This window comes from Sipha flava, unplaced genomic scaffold, assembly GCF_003268045.1.
Source record: "Sipha flava isolate LNK unplaced genomic scaffold, YSA_version1 0_pilon_pilon, whole genome shotgun sequence".
NCBI lineage: Eukaryota > Metazoa > Arthropoda > Insecta > Hemiptera > Aphididae > Sipha > Sipha flava.
This window is the reverse complement of record NW_020271713.1, coordinates 143431-164954: the sequence shown is the minus strand read 5'-3', so window position 1 is coordinate 164954 and position 21524 is coordinate 143431. Positions and strand designations below refer to the sequence as shown.

Genomic DNA, 21524 nt, shown 5'->3' with positions numbered 1-21524 from the left:
ACACACACACACACACACACACACACACACACACACACACACACACATATATATATATATATATATATGTATATATAAAATATCCCCCTTTGCAATTCAATAAATGCAAAACGTTGACGTTGTTTTGAATATTGGATTACATAAAACATTACCAAGTATAACATAAAAATAACATCGTATACATAATAATCTTTCTATAAGAACAATATCAAATATATATTAAAAAGTAATATAATTAAAATGTATACATTTTACGTATACATTATATGCAATGTAACAAACATACAAATAATAATGCGCGATCATTATTTTTATTCGTCGCTAATAATAATAGTGCAGAAATAATATTTACTGACCACCGAAAATGCTAGTAAAAATGTTTGATGGTATTATGATGAATTGGAAAAATACATTTATGTGTAATGTTGTAAAATATTTGGTGTGGATATAATCTCTCAAGATAGGAAATAAATTATCTATTATAATATGCATATATATATATATAATATTATATTGAGAGGACATGTACGTTATGCAAAATGCAACATATATTGTGCGCAAGTTTCTTTTTGAGATTTGTTTAAAAAGAGCGAAGGTACTTACTATCGAAAAAAACCAAATAGTCTTTCACGGATACGGTATCATTGTAAAACGATATTTTACACCCACCCGCGAATCGAAACGAAAAACGTAAAGGGGCCTATTTCCTTGTTGCCCCAGGACTACTCCCGAAGTTATAACTTAACACGGCGCCGCGCGTGTATAATATCACATACGCGGTTCGTGCAATTATTTGGTGTTATGATCACTCGCATAGCCTCGTAGTAATAATGTACGTATGTACCGATCCAAGTTGTTACGAGACCGCCGAAGCGGAATTTTATTACCGTACGGCGAGAGGGAAAAAGAGTTTCACGTAATGACGATTACAACGATATAACATAACACTACCTGTTACGATATTATTTCCGTCGAGCAATTAAATCGTATAACGTCGGGTAGTACATTGTGTTGATGTTCCGTCCGCTATCGCGATTAATTCTACTGAAACAGACGAACAATAATAATAATTTTCACGCGCGGTGCGGAGGTGACCGCGAAGATGTACGGAGAGCGCAGGTACACACACACACACACACACACGTTGTTATAATATTATTATAGTCGCGTCTGTAGTAGCGGCGGCGGAACCGCGGAACGCGCGCGCCACCGCCCAGAGACCGCGCCCATCGCGGGGGGCACCGCCTACCGTTTAACCGAAGCGGACGCGCGCACGGCCCCGGCCGTGGCCGTTACCACGGTTACCGGAACACGGTTGCGGCGTGGTCGGTGGTGGGGTTACGTGCGTGTCGAGTCGTCTGGCTGGCTGGTCGGCCGGGCTCGTCATCTCCGTCTCGTTAGTCGGCCGCAAAGCCTAAACGTCGAACGTATTAACGCGTGCAACGCACTCACCGGTCGCGCGCGCGATAGACGGCAAGTTTGAAAAAGATTCGTACGGTTCTACGTCGACGTTCGCAGACACATCGCGGTGAAAAGAAAAGTAGCGCACCGAAATTTCGTCGTCCGTCATAGTGCACGTATACGCACAAACGGTCCGGACGAGTTGTGATTTCGATTTGTTTTCCGTAAACTCGGTGGATTCGCGTGTTTCCCGTTAGATTTCCCGTTCGCCGTTACTCGTTTTTCGCAGCGGTCCGCGCACCACGCGATCTCTCACCGTCTCACCGCGTAACTGCGCGCGTCCGCGCCGTGCGTCGCGTTCACACAATGCTGCAGTCGTCGCGCTGCAGCATACGCGATTGAGTCGAATGAATGCGCAACAGCTGCAGTGATGTTGATCGGCAGCGGCACCGGCAACTTCGGGACCTTCAACGTGGACCATCCGGGCAGCGGCGGCGGCGGCGTCGGGCTGCTGCAGGGATCGCCTCATCATGCGAGTACGGCCAGCCAACCCCCGCAACACTCGCCGCCCGGTTCGTCGTCCGGAGGCGCGTCCGGCGGCATAGGCAGCGGCGGTAGCGGTGCGAGCATGACGCCGCTGTTGCCGTCGTTCGGGTTCACGCAGGAGCAGGTGGCTTGCGTGTGCGAAGTGCTCCAGCAGTCCGGTAACATCGAGCGGCTGGGCCGGTTTCTGTGGTCGTTGCCCAGCTGCGACAAGCTGCACAAGCACGAAAGCGTGCTCAAGGCCAAGGCGATCGTGGCGTTCCACCGGGGCAACTTCAAGGAGCTGTACCGGCTGCTGGAGAGCAACCAATTCTCCGCGCACAACCACCCCAAGCTCCAGGCGCTCTGGCTGAAGGCGCACTACGTGGAGGCCGAGAAGCTCCGCGGCCGTCCGCTAGGCGCCGTCGGCAAGTACCGCGTGCGCCGCAAGTTCCCGCTACCCCGGACCATATGGGACGGTGAGGAGACCAGCTACTGCTTCAAGGAAAAGTCCAGAATGGTGCTGCGCGAGTGGTATGCCAGCAACCCTTACCCTAGCCCTCGGGAAAAGCGCGAGTTGGCCGAAGCCACCGGACTCACCACTACTCAGGTGTCCAACTGGTTCAAGAACCGTAGGCAAAGGGACCGGGCGGCTGAGCAAAAAGACGGGTAAGTTTTCCATTCACGTAAACATTCGAATTGTAATATTAAATCGGACAACACAAGCGACCTATGCGTGTACTAATGGATCGTTTAACATACAATTATTTACGAACACGTTATTTGTAGTTTGCCCTATGTGTATGGTACATGTGAATTCTTATAAAAAAAAATTATTGCACCGTTTTATCCATCGTTGCATCCAAATGTTCCCTCTCCCATCATCCAAATAATTATAGTATTCTTAAGTATACTATAACCCGTTGAATTCTCGTGACACCGTTTCACATGATCACACATGTTATGTGACGCGTATATTAATATATGTGTCGAGCGCACCGGAGGACGAGTGTTACTGGAAAAATAACTCGGCCCGGTAATGCTCCCTGAACGCAACCGCGAAACCATAATCATAATAATATATAATTTGTATAATATACTTCTCAATGGGTTTGACACGGAATAAAATTATTTCTCGAAAAATGACATAATAATTGTGTTAGTAAAATACACTTTCTCGTTGATATACCATATATAACACTTGTTTCTCATATAATTGTTAATATTAATTTTACTATGTTTGCTTTTTGTGATTCGGCTTTTGATGAAACTAATCTGATTATCATATAAACTAAACCTTCGTTAAATTGGATAAATTATTTGATTTTAATATTTAATGGAATCTATAAGATAATACGAAATTTAATATCAAATTAATACTAATACTAAGCGACTAATCTTAAGAAAAAAATCTGTACAATTTCTCAGTTCAAATATTATTTATTACAAATATAATTTAGCTAAAAAAAGTATAATATTATACATGCTCCTTTAATGTTCAATTACTTTTTGGTTTACCCTTTTTTAATTTGGGTATTTATCTGAAAATACATTTTAATTAAAAAATATGGATTTATTATTGTCAAATATTATCTTATTATGTAATAATATATATTTATGTATTATCGAGTTTGTATTTGTACGATTACGAATTGGTAGATATATATATATATGGTTATCATATACGCTTCGAAAACTCATGCTAAAAATTCTTCTATATTAATAATGATTTTTACTTACTACTTAATTTATAAATTTAATGGATAAAGTAAGTTAGTAAGTTGTTTATAAGCTGAAAAAAAATTTTTTTTTACATGTTTTGATTATACCTATTATCTTATGCAGTAAAATGTTTTTCGAAAAATTATTATAATACGTAACACGTGAAAATCTAATATGATATATTATTAAATTCTATTTGTTATAAAAAAAAATTAATATTATTAAAATTAATTATTAAGACCTATCTGTATCAAGAACCTGCTCTTCTAGAGAACTTGTTTCTTTGAAAACTCACGTTGATGACTGGTAAAGCATTTTATAGCTACAGAGATAAAGTGATAAGCGAATGACCCTAATCAAAATGTACTGTTTTATTAAAAAATTTTTAAAGCCCACCACAATAGAACTCACTGTGAAATTTTATAAACAGGTAGACTCAATATAAGTATATTGTTGACTGTAGACGTTAATTCACCGATAATGACAACAAAAAAATATTCCTGTTACAAAGCGATAACTTAATTTAACAAGGCGTAAGCCAAGCGGGCTACTATAACCTACAGATGATAACGAATTCATTAATACGGATGTTGAACGTTAATGTATATACAAGTGAGTAGAACGATTATGAATTACACATGGCGGGCTGTATCATTAAATCCTGGGTGAACGATACATATGAATATGCTGTTATCCTTTTAACTGCACCCCACTGAGTATAGAACTACCCAGTTTTTCTTTGGTGCAACCGATTTATAAGAATTAGTTTGATAAATCACATTTATTATGTAATAACACAAAGGGGGGTTATTTGTGGCTCGTATTATGTTATTTTTATGTTCTCCAGATGATATCGAGAATTTTAGACATTCGTTTTGCAAGTTTTATTTTTCATTAAATGTATTTATTTTTTATTATTTATATATCTGTGTAGGTTTTCTGTCCATATGCGTTTTACTCATATCATGAATTTATATTTAGTTATGATCAATAAAAACTATCAACATGATCATGGTGACAATTTTAGACTTAACAAAATACTGCAACTTTATCTCTAAGATATATAAAATCAGAATTACAATTTAATGTATATATTCGGACATTTTATTTTATATAGTCATGATAATAGAATAAAAATAGTTTAGTGTGTAGTATGTGAGAGTGTAGTTTTTATTATTTAAATTTAATGGAATATGAATATTTTATAAAATTAATATTACAGCTATTATAATAGTATACACAAGTATAACTATAAAAATAATAAATAAATTCACTTAATGAATTCAAAAATATATAAAATATGTGAAGTAAAATAAAATACAATATCAAAAAATTTAATATTAAAAAACATTTGTATAATGCTAATGAATAATATGTAGGAGTATTTAAATATTTTAAATCTAGCGAAAAGTATAATATTGCTTATCAAACTGCCATACTTTTAAAAAATATTTATTTATTTAATTACTAAATATCTTTGCCCTTTGATAATTTAACTATCAGAACTCATAAAAATATTAATATGAAATGCAATAAGTATTTATTTACATTTTATAACACATTCACTAAATTTTTGAAATATGTATTTATTATATTATGACATATTTTCAAGATGTATAAAACATTTTAAAAACTGAATTTTAGGTAGAGCCAAAAAAAATGTACTGAATTATTATTATAAAAAATACAGTTTTGAAATTTTGCCAAGTAATAAATACTGACATAAAATAATCATATTTTTTACTTCAGTACTTAAAAAAAATATGTCATCATTAAAATTAAATTGGTTCTGTACTTAAAATAATATGAAAATCTCTAATGATAAAAATTTACTAATAGTATGAATGCTTTTATTCATGTTTTGATGATTATATTTCTTAACGAATTTTTTTTTTTTTTGGTAATTTTACGTATTTATTTAATAATTTTAATTTGATTTAGTAGTACCAAATTTTAAAAATCAAGACATTTTTACTTTTCAAAAAAGCATTTGTATCTTAATTTATAATACAACCAATTTCATGTTTTTTAGGTTTGAATAATTCTTGTCTGCTTTAGAGTATATGGGCAGTATATAAATGTTTATTATTGAATTTGGTAACATACGCATACTCCAGACAATAATATAATGAATTCCCGTTGTTGTTTATACGAGTACTAACGCTCTTTGCCGAAAAATGTGTTTATTTAGGATGTCCGAAAATATAAAACAAATAAAAATTAATAATGTGAAAATTCATTTACATTATTAAGATTCATGAAGATATTTATATTAGAATATATATATAAGTACCTAAAACATTTTTATTTTAATTTGTTCAGCTGGTAGTAAATTTGTAAATCTTAATGGAAATATCTCTATATATTGCAAAAAAATCAATAAATACATATAATTACATTTTCAATTTATTTGTAGTTCAATTTTTTTTATAAAAATCCAATTTGTGATTTTATAAAAAATAAACAAAGCACATATAATTATAATATTTTTGAAGCTATTATACATTTTTTAGTCAATAATATTGTTATTTATTTTACTTTTACTATAATTTTTTGTAATTTTTCTTTAAACATATATTAGATTATAATTTTACAATTATAATTATTTTTATAAGATAACTTATAAGTAATACCTATGCCTTAAATGTGTAAATATTTTAATAATTAGAAGCGAAAAATAGTCGAACAATTATAAATTATAAAGGTTGTCCCAACAAAAACGTACATTTTAAAAATATCGTAATTTTTTTGTTTTTGGGTTAAAAGCACTGTTCCAATGTTTTTCATGTTTTATAACATTCCCCATTTTCTATTGCAAAACATTTGTATTTTTAGCATTCGTCATCATGAAGAGATTCACTATTGAACACATTGCGTATACACAATGAAAACGCACTACAAGTGCAGATAGAGTGTCGCGGAAACGTTGCATAAGCTTCGGTAGATCTTCGGACAAAACAATGTGCCTTTGCGATCGACTGTAACTCGTTCAATAGATAAATTCGAAAAAACTGGCTCAGTTGTGGACAACAAAGCTATCCTTTAGAGGAACATTCGATTTCCAGCAAACGTTGCCATAGTGTAAGATAGTGCTCTAGTGAGCCCGCATAAGTCTGTTCGCTGTCATCCATAGCAACTGGGTATGTCACGAAGTGCATCCATCAAGATCCAGTTGACACAAGAATTGAAGCCAACAGATCATGGCAAGAGAAAATTATTTGCAGAATGGATTTTAAACCAACTTGACGCAGACTTCGCCAGCAGGATAATCTTCGGTGATGAGGATCACTTCCACCTCTCTGGATATGTTAATAAGTAAAACCATTGAATTTATTTATGTAAATAACCTGCGAGTCATCCAACAATTGATGGAAGAAATCAGGCGGGTAATTGGTGGAATCGGTAGAGAGATATGTGCGAAAATGATCACCAATTTTAACGATCGTCCTATTGCATGTAGGGATCGCGGAGGCAGACATTTGCTCAACATAATTTTTTATCATTAAATAGGAGTTGTTTATGGTTGCAATAATTCTTTTTTTTTTTTTGAAATGTCTATGGTTTTTTGCTGAGCTATTGCGTTTTTAAAATATGCGCTTCTGCTGGGACACCTATATATTAGGATACCTACTAGTTACGTTTTTATTAATTGAGTTTTAAGAATGTCTGACATTTGATATTGTAACAGTTACTACAGTCGAACTTGATTAACTCGAACTTCTTGAACTCGAAATCGTTGATACCTCAAACTTTTTTTCCGGTTCCTAGAATTTCATATTTAAACAATGCGATAAAATCTTGTTTGACTCGAATATTTTCGTTCTTAAAATGAAATTCCGAGTTTTATAATATTATAAAATTATGACACTTCTCTCATGTACCCATGTATACTAGATATGTATGTACAGATTAATTTGTTTATTAGATAAAATTAACAAGCAAATTAAACAGTATAGTACATCTGTTTAATAATGATATTTTATAACAATTTTATTAGTTGCCGCATGAAGTATGTTTTTATTAATAAAATATTTAATTTAAATAAGTATATAATAAATATAATAATAATATGTAATCGAAATATATAATTTTTTATTACGTATTATGTATTGCCATATAATAAAATCAATGTTTGTTTTCGTTTATCTGTTAACACTACTTCGGCACCATTGCAATCACTGATGAATATTAATCTATAAAGAAAAATATAATAGCACATAATTATAATAATAATATTGATTTATTTTCTTGAAACGGATCTAATATCTTGGTAAATAACAATATGTGATAAGCTGATAACAATATAAGTGAACATCGTCTTCACAAATGTAATCCGATATTTTATTTTACCGTAATATAAAATATATTCCTACATAAACGTAAATGGCAAGAATTTCGTTTCCAAGAAAAATTATTATGAAAATCATTTGTAAGTGAAATACTTGGATATAATTTATACATACGTGCATATAAGTCTATAAATAATATACAAATAATATACGTCAATAAATATGTGTAACATACTTGTTGGTATACATTTTTGTTAAACTTTTTTTCTGACTAGTTTTAAAATATATATAAATAAATTCATAATGGTATTAGTTATTTGAACACCACTAAATATAATATGAGTACTAAGCACACATAAATATTTTAATAGTTACGTCACTGTTAATCGTAAAAAAAGAACAAGTTCTATGTTGCTTTGTCAATGTTTTCACGAGATATTGACATTGAAGATATTATGGTCTTGTAGGGTTATCATTGCTAAAATACCGTTAATAAAACATTTATTGAGTTACTTAATAGTTTATACCACTGTTTCCAACAATAGCGTATCGTGTATATATATAGTTTATTGTGTGTATATAGTGGTAAGAGAAGTAGACTAGAGTAAGACTCGAGAAGTACAAAAATGTTTTAACTTAAGTAGTAAAAATAAATAAATACATTTTAATGATTTTAAAGATATAATCAAAATTATTTACAATTTATAAATATACATAATAGTTTAACTAAGTTAATTAATTAGTTAACTTTAGTTTTACTAAAACATTTAACATCAATCTTTATCCGAAGCCCGTTCGTTTTACCAGTAAATTGCTTTCTTACTATGTAATTAATAATTAATGCGTATACATAGATACATTGTTTTATTATATTTCAGTATTTATTTTTTTTAATAATTTCCATAATGAAACGTATTATAATTCACCAATGAAAGTTACACGCTAAAAATGCTAAAACACGCTAAAACTTTTATTATTTTTAACGCGTAGTATGGCATGAACTTCATGTCAAGGACTACACATGTTAAACATAAACAATTATAAATGATGAAATGTGTAACAGTTTTTTTTTTTTAATTTACTTTTTCACATTTACATACACATTTATTTATACGCATATTTTTTTACTATGCTGTATAATATTATTTAAAATATTACAATTTGAGTAAAATAATATACAATAACAAATTAACTAGATATATAAGTAATATCAGCTCTTATAAAATCAATGGAAAATAAACTTTTTAATTAAGAAAATCAGTTATTCAGAAAACATTTAATTTATTTTTAATCAATGGCATTAGTGAAATGATTTTTTGGTTGAGAATATTTAAATTAAAAAATATATAACTTGCACGAAAAAAGAATAGTAACCCAATACACAATTTCAGTTATTTGAAGCACGTGCTGGTTTAATACACGTGTTTATAAAATAATAATAAAAAAAAATCTGAAATATAGTTGTTCATTGTGGATAACCATATGATTTACCCGGAACTACTCATTATTATTTCAAACAATTTATTAGACGAGAACGAATTTTATAGAATCATATAAATCCCAATGGATTTACTTGAATTATTTATTGCATTTTTAAGATGAATATTATTCAACTCTTAAAATATTAAGATTTTCACTCACGATATATTTATAATTGTTATAATATCACATTGAATATGGTGCATACATATTATATTATGATGTAGTTCATTTTACAGAGTGTACGTTTATTGTTATGTTTAATAAACAAATGCTTTTAGGCAACGGTATTCAAATTCAATCTCAATGGATTTAATGATCGAATCGATGGACAAAATTGTCTCTTCGATTTTATACTTCTGCTTTATAGGTAGTACATTTGTTCACGGGGTTCGGATGGTTCCTAAAGTGTAAATAGTGCATTATTATAACGTTTTGCAATAGCTTTGTTTGCTTTCAAAATGTAAATATTATACAAATGTCACGTTATCTGTTTTACCATTATATACATACACATACATGGTATATGTATATAAATGCACAGACCACTTTTATATATACACATTAAAACTTGTATAAACATTTACGATTTTCCCTGTATAGCGTATTTTTACAGTTTTACCTACTCTAATGGGGTAGCAAATATTGGTCGAAGTAGAGCTATTACCTCGATTCAGGTATAGGTATATAAGGTACTTACCTATAAACATCTGCGCATATTGTTGACAGAACTGTAGTAATATACATATACAATATTAAAATATTAATATATATATATATATATATATATATATGTGTGTGTGTGTGTGTGTGTGTGTGTGTGTGTGTGTGTGTGTATAAGACTGTATAGTACTGAAATTTTTTCTCTCTACTTTTTGTACGAGAAGAATAATTTATCTACTTATCGCTTACCGTAGCTCAACACAATCATTTTCTGTTCGAGGTATAAAAATTAAATAAAACAGCCATACAACTTATAGCTTTTAATTAGGTATAATATTTTTGTTAATAAGTACAATTTAAATTGTTCAAGATTAAATTATATGGGCACATTGAGATGCAAGAAATATTTTGTTTCAGGTATTCGAAATCCAAATGGTTATGGTGTAATGATAAATCGTTGAGTATAATAATAAAACAAAATAAAATTAGGTAACTGTTAGCCGAAATAAAGTAGCTCAAAAAAAAAAATAAAATATAAAACTATGAAACGAGACTAAGTAGTATAAAGGTTAGCCTTCGAATTTGACAAGTACAATCTTGTTCGGTAGTGTACATTTCTTATTTTGCAAATATACTTATTTTTTATAATTAAATATAAGAAATATTGAACGAGTATCAATGAAATAAAGCAGTTACATCAGTTAATACAATCAAGTTGTTTTTATAAGTAATCAGATTTTTACTCGTGTAATTATTGTATTGCCGGACAAAATTATCTTGAAATTATATACACGTGTTGTTTTTTTATAATGAAAGAAATAGAGAGGGGGTGAGCAAGAGAGAGAGAGAGAGAGAGAGAGAGAGAGGAATCGTCTAACTGAATTAACCAACTTACAGTTTGCGACACAAAAAAAAAAAAAAAACCAAACCGTATGCCTACATGATGTAATAATAATAACAGTGCAATATCAGAAACTATTTTCGTACGTGTTTCAATAGCAAACGGCAGCACAGCTACTGATGAGGCGTTGTATTACAGTGTCCGGCTTATCCACAAACGAAGCCATGAGCCAATGCCTACTGCAGTGTGTATGTGTAATACGTGTATGATGCTATATGCTAAACGTCTGCACGTGGCATGCAAATTAGTAATGCAGAATGTAACACGGATTCGCGAGGTCGAAAATTTGACACATTGACCTCGAATTTTTTGGTTTATATTAATGCGCACTGTTGTAGCAGCAACTCGTGTTGTGCTTTTTATCGAAAGTTCAATTCGCCGACGAGAAAGATGAAATTTTTAAAAACCTACAGTTGTAATGTTTTGCGTGTAGTATATGTGTATGTATATATATATATATATATATATATATATATATATTTATACACACACACACACACGCACGAACAATCGTATATACATTTCGAAAAAAAACCTATAGACGATTGTTTGTTTGTTGGTCGAGATTTAATTGCCTAACAGCCAGATGGATATATACGCGATAAAAGAGCTGGCCGTTATTTTGGGAACACGAGGGGTCGACGTGGGCAGTTCGCCAGTAATATGAACCCATCGTTTTGGCTCATCTTCGGCACACACACGCTAGTCCGTGGCTAGAGCGATCCCTTACCCGCTCGCCGTTTGTAGTCTCTTTCGACCCGTGGTTCCTCTTGCCGCCTCGCACACGCATAGGTCTTTTAAGACACACACACAATCGTGGACGCGCGAGGTCTGTCGTAACCCACGGCCAATTGTCCCTGAGAAAATATTATTACGATAATAATACGACATGCAATTTTATCGTCTTGACTAGAAATCGCAAACTTAAGTTTAATGTCCATGTAAATACATTGTTATTACAGTCGACTTGAACTTTGAATTTTCCATCAATTCCTCGCATTTTTCAACGTCTCGGATTAAATTACAATTCTGTACAAACGTTTATTATGTGTAGGTAATTAACAGCGTGTTCGATGAAACTCAATTATTCTAATATTTTCCGTTTCTTCTATTGAAAATATATGTTCACATTTCATCTTCAACATTACTAAAGACTTGGTGATGTGTTCATAATATAATCATCTCATTAATCGATTATAAAACTCGACAGTAATGTAGTTTTAATATATTATTACAATTAGAACAATTTTAACACGCGAGCATATGTGCACTGCAATTCTCATACCGTGGCGAGTCTTGTTCAAATGAGGTTTTCAACACGTGCCAATTTATAATACGATCTTACTTTGACGTCTCGGATGTAATTGGATATAATTTATGAGTGACATGTTCACATAATATACATAAAAAGTAAAACCTTATAACACTGTTATGATTAACAATTCTGGTAACGATAAACACTGATAAACGTTATATTACCTATAGCGTTCATTATATATATATAAACTACGGTATCATATTATTATTAATTATTATCATATTATTATATGTATCAATTAAATATATTTTTTTTTTTTTTATAAGCCAATTATAATATTTAATTTATTAAAAGTATTCGCTAACTTCATTCGTCATCATACTATGAAAAATTAGGTGGAATTGTAATCTTTATTATTAATGTGGGTTTGATGAAATAATTATGATACCATGTCTTGTTTAGAAGTAATTTTAATTTAGATTTTCGTAAGGTGATTGGAACAAATTAAAATAAAATAAAAAGACAGATTCAATTTATTAATTTTATAGGGATTAAAAAAAAATTATAAAGAATGATGGAACGTTGAACAACGATGTGAATTATATTTATAATGGTAGGTAAATTTAATTCAAGCTCTAAGCAGATGTTGGGATTCGATATTGATAGGATAAAATCGAATTCTATTTCCGTTTAAATATTTTTATTTTACAAAAAATAAACTGTACGAGTTGAATATGGTTATCCGTTAGCTTGGATATAATGAAATAATAATATTAATGTAATAGCTATAATAATACAAATTAATATAGATAGTGTAAAGTCAATAATTGGCCAAATAATCAACAAAGTAAATTAGTAAATATACTAGCATCTATAAATAAAAACGCTCAACGATAAATTATTGTATCTAATGTGAGTATAGGCATTTCATGTTTTATATATGGTAATATATTATAAGTATGCCATTTTATGCGTTTTTATTGTAATCGCATATATTGTAATAAAGTAAATGAACATTTTATTTGTTTCGTTTAACCTTTTCATTTTCTGTTCGGAAATTATAAAATATAAAATATAATCGGTTTAAGTGCACTTTTTTTTCGGTCTTGTCGAATACGACGGATATATATAATACATTTCAATGGGTCTTTATGCCTAGAATCAAACCATATGCGGTGTTTATTCGTCGTTCTCAATTTGCGTAGTGCGAGTAAAAGGACAAAATTATAACATATTTTATAATATTGAACGTTATTTTAAATACTTTAGACGACCGTACAACTTTATGTACATAATGCAAAACTTAAAAAAAAAAAAATACTTTTACGAAAATAGATTTGCCGAAATGTTGAAAAACGTAATATTTACACTATACAAGAATCAAGTAACTTATAATGTTATATATTTATAGATACAACTGTACTCTTAGTTGCAGTTTTTTGAGTTTTAGAGTATAACGCGCTAATTTTTCTATCGTTCGTTATTATTTACAAAAATCGCATCTACTTCCGAGCATTCGTACATAAATGCAGTGAGCTTCGAAAATGTAGAGGTTAGACAATATAATAATATAATACGCCAACAATATTATTATCGCAATAAATTATTATTATTAAATCTTAAATTTAATTATTATTAAATCAATTAAATCGATTTTGAATCGTTAACTGCTTGTTATCATATTATGTCCTATACAAATAAGATTCTCTCTCTTGCTCTATGTACAATATTCAGTTTTTACAGAACTAACATAATACTTTGCACTACATAATTGTGTGGTTATAATGTTTGTTATTAATCATACGATCTAATATTCCGATTGACCACGGACCATTTTAATACTTTCGGGACTTGTTATTTTTTTCCGCCAAATACCGCACACGCACATAATACGACGACGGTGCGACACACGCACTCGCACATTTGTTGGAAATGTGGTGACGACGGGGACGATCGCACATGTGTTTTCTTCTTCTCGGTGTTCGGGCTGTCGCAGTCGCCTTCACGGCCTCTGCGTAGGGTTGTTCAACATATACACAGACGACTATATTATTATTACTATTATTATTATTATTATTATTATTATATATTATTAATGTACAAGTGTGCATTTGATATAAAAACCTGCACGTCTCCCGCACAGTGGATGCTGCCGTGCACGAACGGGGCGAAAATCATCGGCACAACGCGCGCCACATGTGCGGCAGTTGCCCATCTCGTGCGCTACATACCGAAAAAGAACATATTTTCAAATTTAACGCGTGCAACGTAATAAGATTTGAACGTTGTACGTATAACATTTGCCCCGATCGACAACATTGTCATTTAAATTTTGTGCGACGTACGTTAACGTTGATGCCATAAAAACCATATGTTTCACGGTTAATCGAAATCGACGACTACCGTCATGTATTACTGTATATACTGCAACGTGAACTTCTTCTTCTTCTTCTACTTCGTTATTCTCAAAATTCTTAGTCAATATAGTCTTCCACATCCTTACCTATTTCGCAAGACCGTTATCTTTCCAATCATCCTAGGTACACCTTTAATACATCAATACACATGTATAGTACATAAAGGGTTTGAATTCTCCAAACCGTAGTGGAAATTATACGATGCGTAGCCTTTGAAATGTAAAATCCAAAACCATATAATATGCACTTTTTAGACTTCCGTTCAGTGAAGCTTAAACACGCTGAACACGTGCTAATATATATGTTTATAAACAAAACAGAAAAACGATTAAAAACTGCTAAAATTCTGTTTATATTATTTACCGACTCAACGAGTAAGAGTTATGTGTGTATTCCAGTATTCCAGTTCGTTTTCGTGTATAAACAGTATTATATTTTGATTATTGTATTTTTACGTCTTTCAACAGCGTATGTAGGTATCGATTACACATTGATATTTGTTCTCTAATAATTGTATGTAATCACAGTTTTCGTACAAATCGTTAACGAATTGACTGTCGACTCGTGTTCATAAATCTTAAAAAAAAATTTTTAATTTAACTTTTAGAATATTTTAATAGTATTTTTATCTTTGGGACGTGAAAAAAAACATCGAATTATGATTTATTTGTCCTGTAAATCGTTTATTATATTTTAATATGTATATATTAATTAAGCATATCTATACTTTTATTGCTCGAAAGTTTCACTGTTAACTTTATGTTATATTAGTTAGATACCCAATATTTAAACTTTCAGAAAACTTGACTTAATTGCTTTTTTATAAAAAAATTTACGTTTGAAGTACGGCGATATTAATTATTTTCACAAATAAAACGAAATATTTGATAATTGCCATCTTCGCAGAAACTATTTTTTAGAAAATAATTTGGTGAAAAATATAAAATATTGTAAATATTGCTGTTTAATCGAATTGTCTACATTTCATAATATATAATAAAAGTATCATATATGTAGAACTATCTTGATAATTGAATTAGAAACTAAAACACTGAAATAAAAAATATTCTACAATTTTGATTCGTATTATCTAAAGAATATCCCGATTTTGTGGTTATTAACAATATAATAAATACACGAGTGCCGTTATCATCATAAAATAATCTAAATAGCTATAATACCCTTTTTGATACTTTTATGCTACATGTATGTTAATATTTAAAATAAATTGTCAACATACTGTAAAATATTTCATATCAAATAAACCTTTATTCGCAATATACTTAGGATGCACTTTTACGTACACACGTATAAGCCGCAATCGAAGAACCTCTTTTTCGTACATGTAATTTTATTTCTATTATTATTTACATACGATAGTGGTGAGTAGTTATATACTATATATAACACACATGCACACACTTATATATCATGTAATGTAGGCATAAATAGTGAAATCTAATATCCATTAATTATGTCGGACGACTATCATGGCGCTAGGTGCGTATAAATCTTTACATACATATTGTATAACTATATCTTTATCACTATAACCCTAACGTCAACACTTCAGTCAAGAAATTGGATTACGGTTTTTAAATTATAATAATATTAATGATTAAATGTATATCTACATCTTCTACATGTAAAATTCATTCGTATTATTGACAACTACAAATATAATAATTTATAATAAGTATATATTCTATTAACCTACTATAAATTCATTTAAATTTCAAAAAGATCACCGCCACCATGGAAATACAGTAGATTAAACACCCTTCAGTCGTATTATGTATAGCATCGAGGGACGACCCGTAGGGGACCGATTTTTCATTGTTATAAAATTATAACGTTAACTACCAATCGCATATGATAATATTTTCCCATAGCGCACCATATTGTTGAAATTGTTTTTTTTTAACTAATCCCTTGGCTCATTTAAAGTTAAATAACAGTTCTTAAACCGGTGTAATATCATAGTTAATAATTTCATTATTTATTCTAACACTAATTGGTAGTTTTGTTTTTATAATTTGCTCAATCAAGTGTAATATATTTATATATTATGTGATGTATATAGATAGCTAACTACAGTAGTAGTAATAATGATTTTAATATAAGTAGGTTTAAATAAAACGAAACACAAATGCATACAATTTATATACTACATACATATATTTAATATTCCAATATTTACTTAAATATTAATGTGTACATTTAATGTTGTAAAAGTCCTATTACATTACTATTACATTACATTAAATGTAAAATTAAACTGCCCATATCAAGTAATTGTTCATGTTTCTATTTTCTATTTTTTATATATTTCTACAATTATCAGAAATAAATACTCAACATTGAATATAATGTACCCGACTAATCTAAATTTGAAAAATTAATAACATATATGTTTGTGTATTTGATTACCCTCTAGGTATCCTCATACCCTCATTTTAATATAAAAAGTCATCTAGTCGAAATGTTTTATTATCATTGCCTATGATCACTTTTACACAGTAAGCGTTATACGTTAAACCATACTAACAGCTGTTGTAAATTTAAAGGAAATAGGTTTATCGGACTTACAAGCGGTTTATCAACGTATTTAGTCTGAATCATTACGTATGGGTTAATAATGCGGACTAATAGCATAAGTAGTTTCATTAGACAGTTGAACCGACACTTATTCATGTATATTTTTACTTAGTACGTAATTCATAATTTGATAAGTTTAATTTTAATTAAATACACCAATAATAATTATTATTATTCGATAGAATACAACTTTAACATTATACTTTCACGAAATAAAACAAATTTGATAAACATATAAATTTATGAAATATCTTAATCGATCACTTAATCCTTAGTCCTCATATTGACCTTTCTCTTATTTATGCAGTTATTTTCTTTACCGATACATTTCTTCGTAAGACTTCATCGATGGTTCTATATTTTAAATGTTCGATCGTAAACTGACTAGTTTTTAAAACCAATCAAGTATATATGATTTTAAATTTGATTATGTAGTTCATTATTTTATTTACCATATAACCATTTATTTGGAAGTATCTAAAATAATATCGTAAAATTATAAAATAAATTTACTGGGGTAAAAACAGTATATACAATACATATCGTATTTTAGTAATCTTATGCATTTTATTTAACGTTTAGATATAATAATAATACATCAATAACACAATATATTTAAGTTATATTAGTAAAAATAACAATGTATAATATACTCATATATTAATATTGATCTTGTTCATTAATAATGAAAATTAAATAATATTAATGTTTTCTTTATTAGTTTTTAGTCATTCTTATACCTAATCGTCTAGAAAAAAAACTCTATCACACTTGTCCTTAATGTATTTACGGTTTAATTAAATTTGATGGTCACCCATAAAATTAAACAAACGATTATCTCAATAAATCTGTTATGTAAAACTCTAAAGTTATAACTTTAACCTTTAACCAATTTTCGCAAAAAATTATATAATATTATATAATTTATAACACGTTAACAACTTTCACCATTATTTTCTAAAGGATAATAATTTTTAAACTTAATTTTAACATAGTAATTATACTAATGGAAATCCAACATTTTTTTTGTTTACTACTTTTTAGGATAGAATAAATAATATACAAATTTTATGAGTTACAGAAAAATTTCATATTAGGTAGCTACCTTATATTATCGTGATTAATATAATAATAATAATAATAATAATAATATATGCATACATACAAACAAATATTTATGAAAATTTTAATTATGAGTATCTACTACTTTTTATTTTGATTCTTTACATAAAAAAATTATTATAAATCTAAACAATATGCTATCAAAAGTATTTTTATGTTAATCTAAATTTATAATTATTTTTCAGACTAACGAATTAATGGATTTATATTAATCAATTTTCATTCATATAAGTCATTGTTTGAGTAGAATTTTAATAATCAACTCATCATAATAAAACTATCTAATTCGAATAATTTTTGAAATGCTGAATAATTTCCGGGATAGTTAATGATATATGTTATGTAGCGTGTATTATCTTAATATACTCAATAAGTACAGCGTGTTTATACTTTCACAAACAATTTAAAAAATCACTGATATTATAAATTTATAACGTGTGTAATAACTAATAACCAATCGTCACTGTGTTATTATAAATTATCCATAGCGTATTAAATCGTTGCCTCACCTTAATTTTCTTTCACAGTCGTGCGCTTGTATGCGTAAGTCGTGTGTGCACATAAACTGATCATGTTAGTACTCTGAGTGTTAATTTTTCTTAAATTAATTTGAAAGCTACAGTTATCAAATAGTCCAAAAAAATATAACTAAATACAGGCATTGAATAATTAAAGGTTGCCGATCGAAAAATATGATTAATCAAATAATTGCGTTTTCTAGATTTTTATGTTCACTTATCATGTTTCCGTATAAATTCGAAATACCTATAACTACGTTTATTTTTGGACATGAACATTATTTGTATTTGACATTGATGTGCATAATGTTGAGATAATTAATAATATCAATGGTTATTGTAATCGATTGAATACCGTTGTTTTTGTTAGGCCGTAAAAATAAATAGATCATTGATTGATGATTCTCTTGTATAATATTAATAAACCTATCATCTTCTCGAAAATAAAGAGGCTCAATTTATTATGTTCAATAAGTAGGTATACCAATTCTTTATTTTAATTTTTAGTTGGATCGCAGTTCTTTAATAATAATACGTAAGAACGTTTTGTAATAATATTAGAAAAAATTGGTAGTTTTTCAGTAAATTTTTGGTCTGGAAATTAATAAGGTATCAAAGTTTAAAAACTCTATTAAATATTTCGTGTTTGAAATTTAAGACTATAATTGTAAATTTACTAGTACAACTACGGTAATCATTTATAAAATATCATCAGAATATAATATATAACAACGTAGTTTAAATAATTTACAGTGATTATTAAACGGTGGTGTCTATCATTGAAAATTATTAATATGTATCAATTTACAAAGTATATAAGATACACGTATGTAATACAATATAATTGTTATATAATATTCATCACTTATATAAAAATGCATTTTAATTGAGTATATAGTTTTGTCGAAGTTTATGGAAATTATTAAAATTAGATACGATATTGTTTTAAAACATTATTGTTAGATAGGTACGCAAAGAGTAGAATATATTTCAATGTCTAATATTTTAGTGGATAAGCATTTCCATTTTGCAATTAATGTTTTTTAATCGCAACACAATTTATCGTTTTTATCAACCAATATTATCATTAAATTTGCATAAACTTCCAAATCGAAGAAAGTTCGTTGTACGTCCTATGTACACAGTATCGTATCAATATACTAGTTAAAAACTAATATAGCTCGAAAAAATATTTTATTGATTAATAATAACTAAAATTGTACAAATGCTGTAAAGGAGTTTATTCTTAATACTGGAAAAATATCAAATTATCACATTGTTTTAACGTCATATATTATGGTATTCAACGTATCATAATTTTTCATTTCATTTCCTCTACCATTATATTTTTATACATTTTTTTGAGTTTATTTTTTGGTTTTGATCGTTGATAAATAAATAAGCAAAGATATCTGCTATCGCATCTCTTGAATATCAGACTAGGAAAAAGTGCGTCATCGAAACCTTATACACGATTATAATTATCTTTCGGTCAAGATTCTACGCCATACTTAGATATTTATGGATTCCCGATTGTCGAGGCTGTAGCTTGATACGTGTATTATTAGGACAAGTATTATGCGAACGTAAGTTTAGTATATAATGTTTCGAGTCGCATATGACCTTGCTGGTACAAAAATCATATTGAACACGGAAAATATAAATATATTACTATTGTATAAAAAGATACATCATTACATATTATATATTACAGATGATATAGAAGTCAGAGGTATATTTACGGAGAGCAAATGGGGCTATTCCTCAGGGGCTCCAAATTCTGAGTCCCTCAAAGGGGTGCTGACGAATATTAAGTCTCTGGTAGAAATACTCGCACATGAATCATATATATATATATATCAAGATATAGGGGTACTCATTTAACTCTAAAATATCTGAAATAGTTAAAAATTTTAATTTTAAAAAATATGTTTTGTCACTTATTAAGTATTTAATTTTAAGTACCTATTTTTAATGTTTTTAGGAAGTTTATTTCTCCGATCCGTAAATAATTAATTTAGTAATTGGTTGCAACATATTTATAATCAGTTTAAAAGCTATGTACACGACAAACAGCAGTCCATGCAATTATGGAAAGTAATAGTAATTAATATAGTAAACAATAAAGAAAAAAAAATATTGTTAAAACAGGCTAAAATTAGTGAAAAATAAAAAAATTCACATTCACGGCTGAGAGGCTAAGGCGCCGGGGACGAGAACGGCCGTATGACAATGATGAGTTCTGCCATTGGGCGTCCAGAGCGCACGCCACCGCGGGGAAAGAGTTTGTTTGCGCTTGCGGCGGCGGTAACTCGACACTGCGGCTACTATATACCGCGGTCAGCGTATACGCTTTTAACCAGAGCCCAACCCCCTTGTCGACCACTCTGCCATCGCGGCAATCTACTAGCACACGCTTTGCCCACCCTTATTCTCTCCCCTCCCACTGTTTCCCGATCGCTCTCCTCACTTGCTTTCCATGCGCGCACTCTCTTTCTCTTCCTATTTACTTGTTCCTTTCATACTGTCTGTCTCTCTCTAAAATTCGTGCGTGCGTGCATGCGTGACGGTGTGGTCAAACAAACAATCGACCACCACGTCGTCGTCGTTCCATTTAAAACTGACACGTATATA

At 30.1% G+C, this 21524-nt stretch overlaps 1 protein-coding gene across 1 annotated transcript in view; it reads left to right on the top strand.

Annotated features, from left to right (window-relative positions):
* The first annotated feature begins 1377 nt into the window (after positions 1-1377).
* The window catches only part of LOC112687193 (homeobox protein six1-like), a 31594-nt gene continuing 11447 nt past the window's right edge, over positions 1378-21524 (top strand). Inside the window, exon 1 of the mRNA XM_025559806.1 lies at positions 1378-2592. Coding sequence (XP_025415591.1) covers positions 1832-2592 — 761 coding nt within the window. The 5' untranslated portion in view covers positions 1378-1831. The remainder of the gene's footprint in view (positions 2593-21524) is intronic.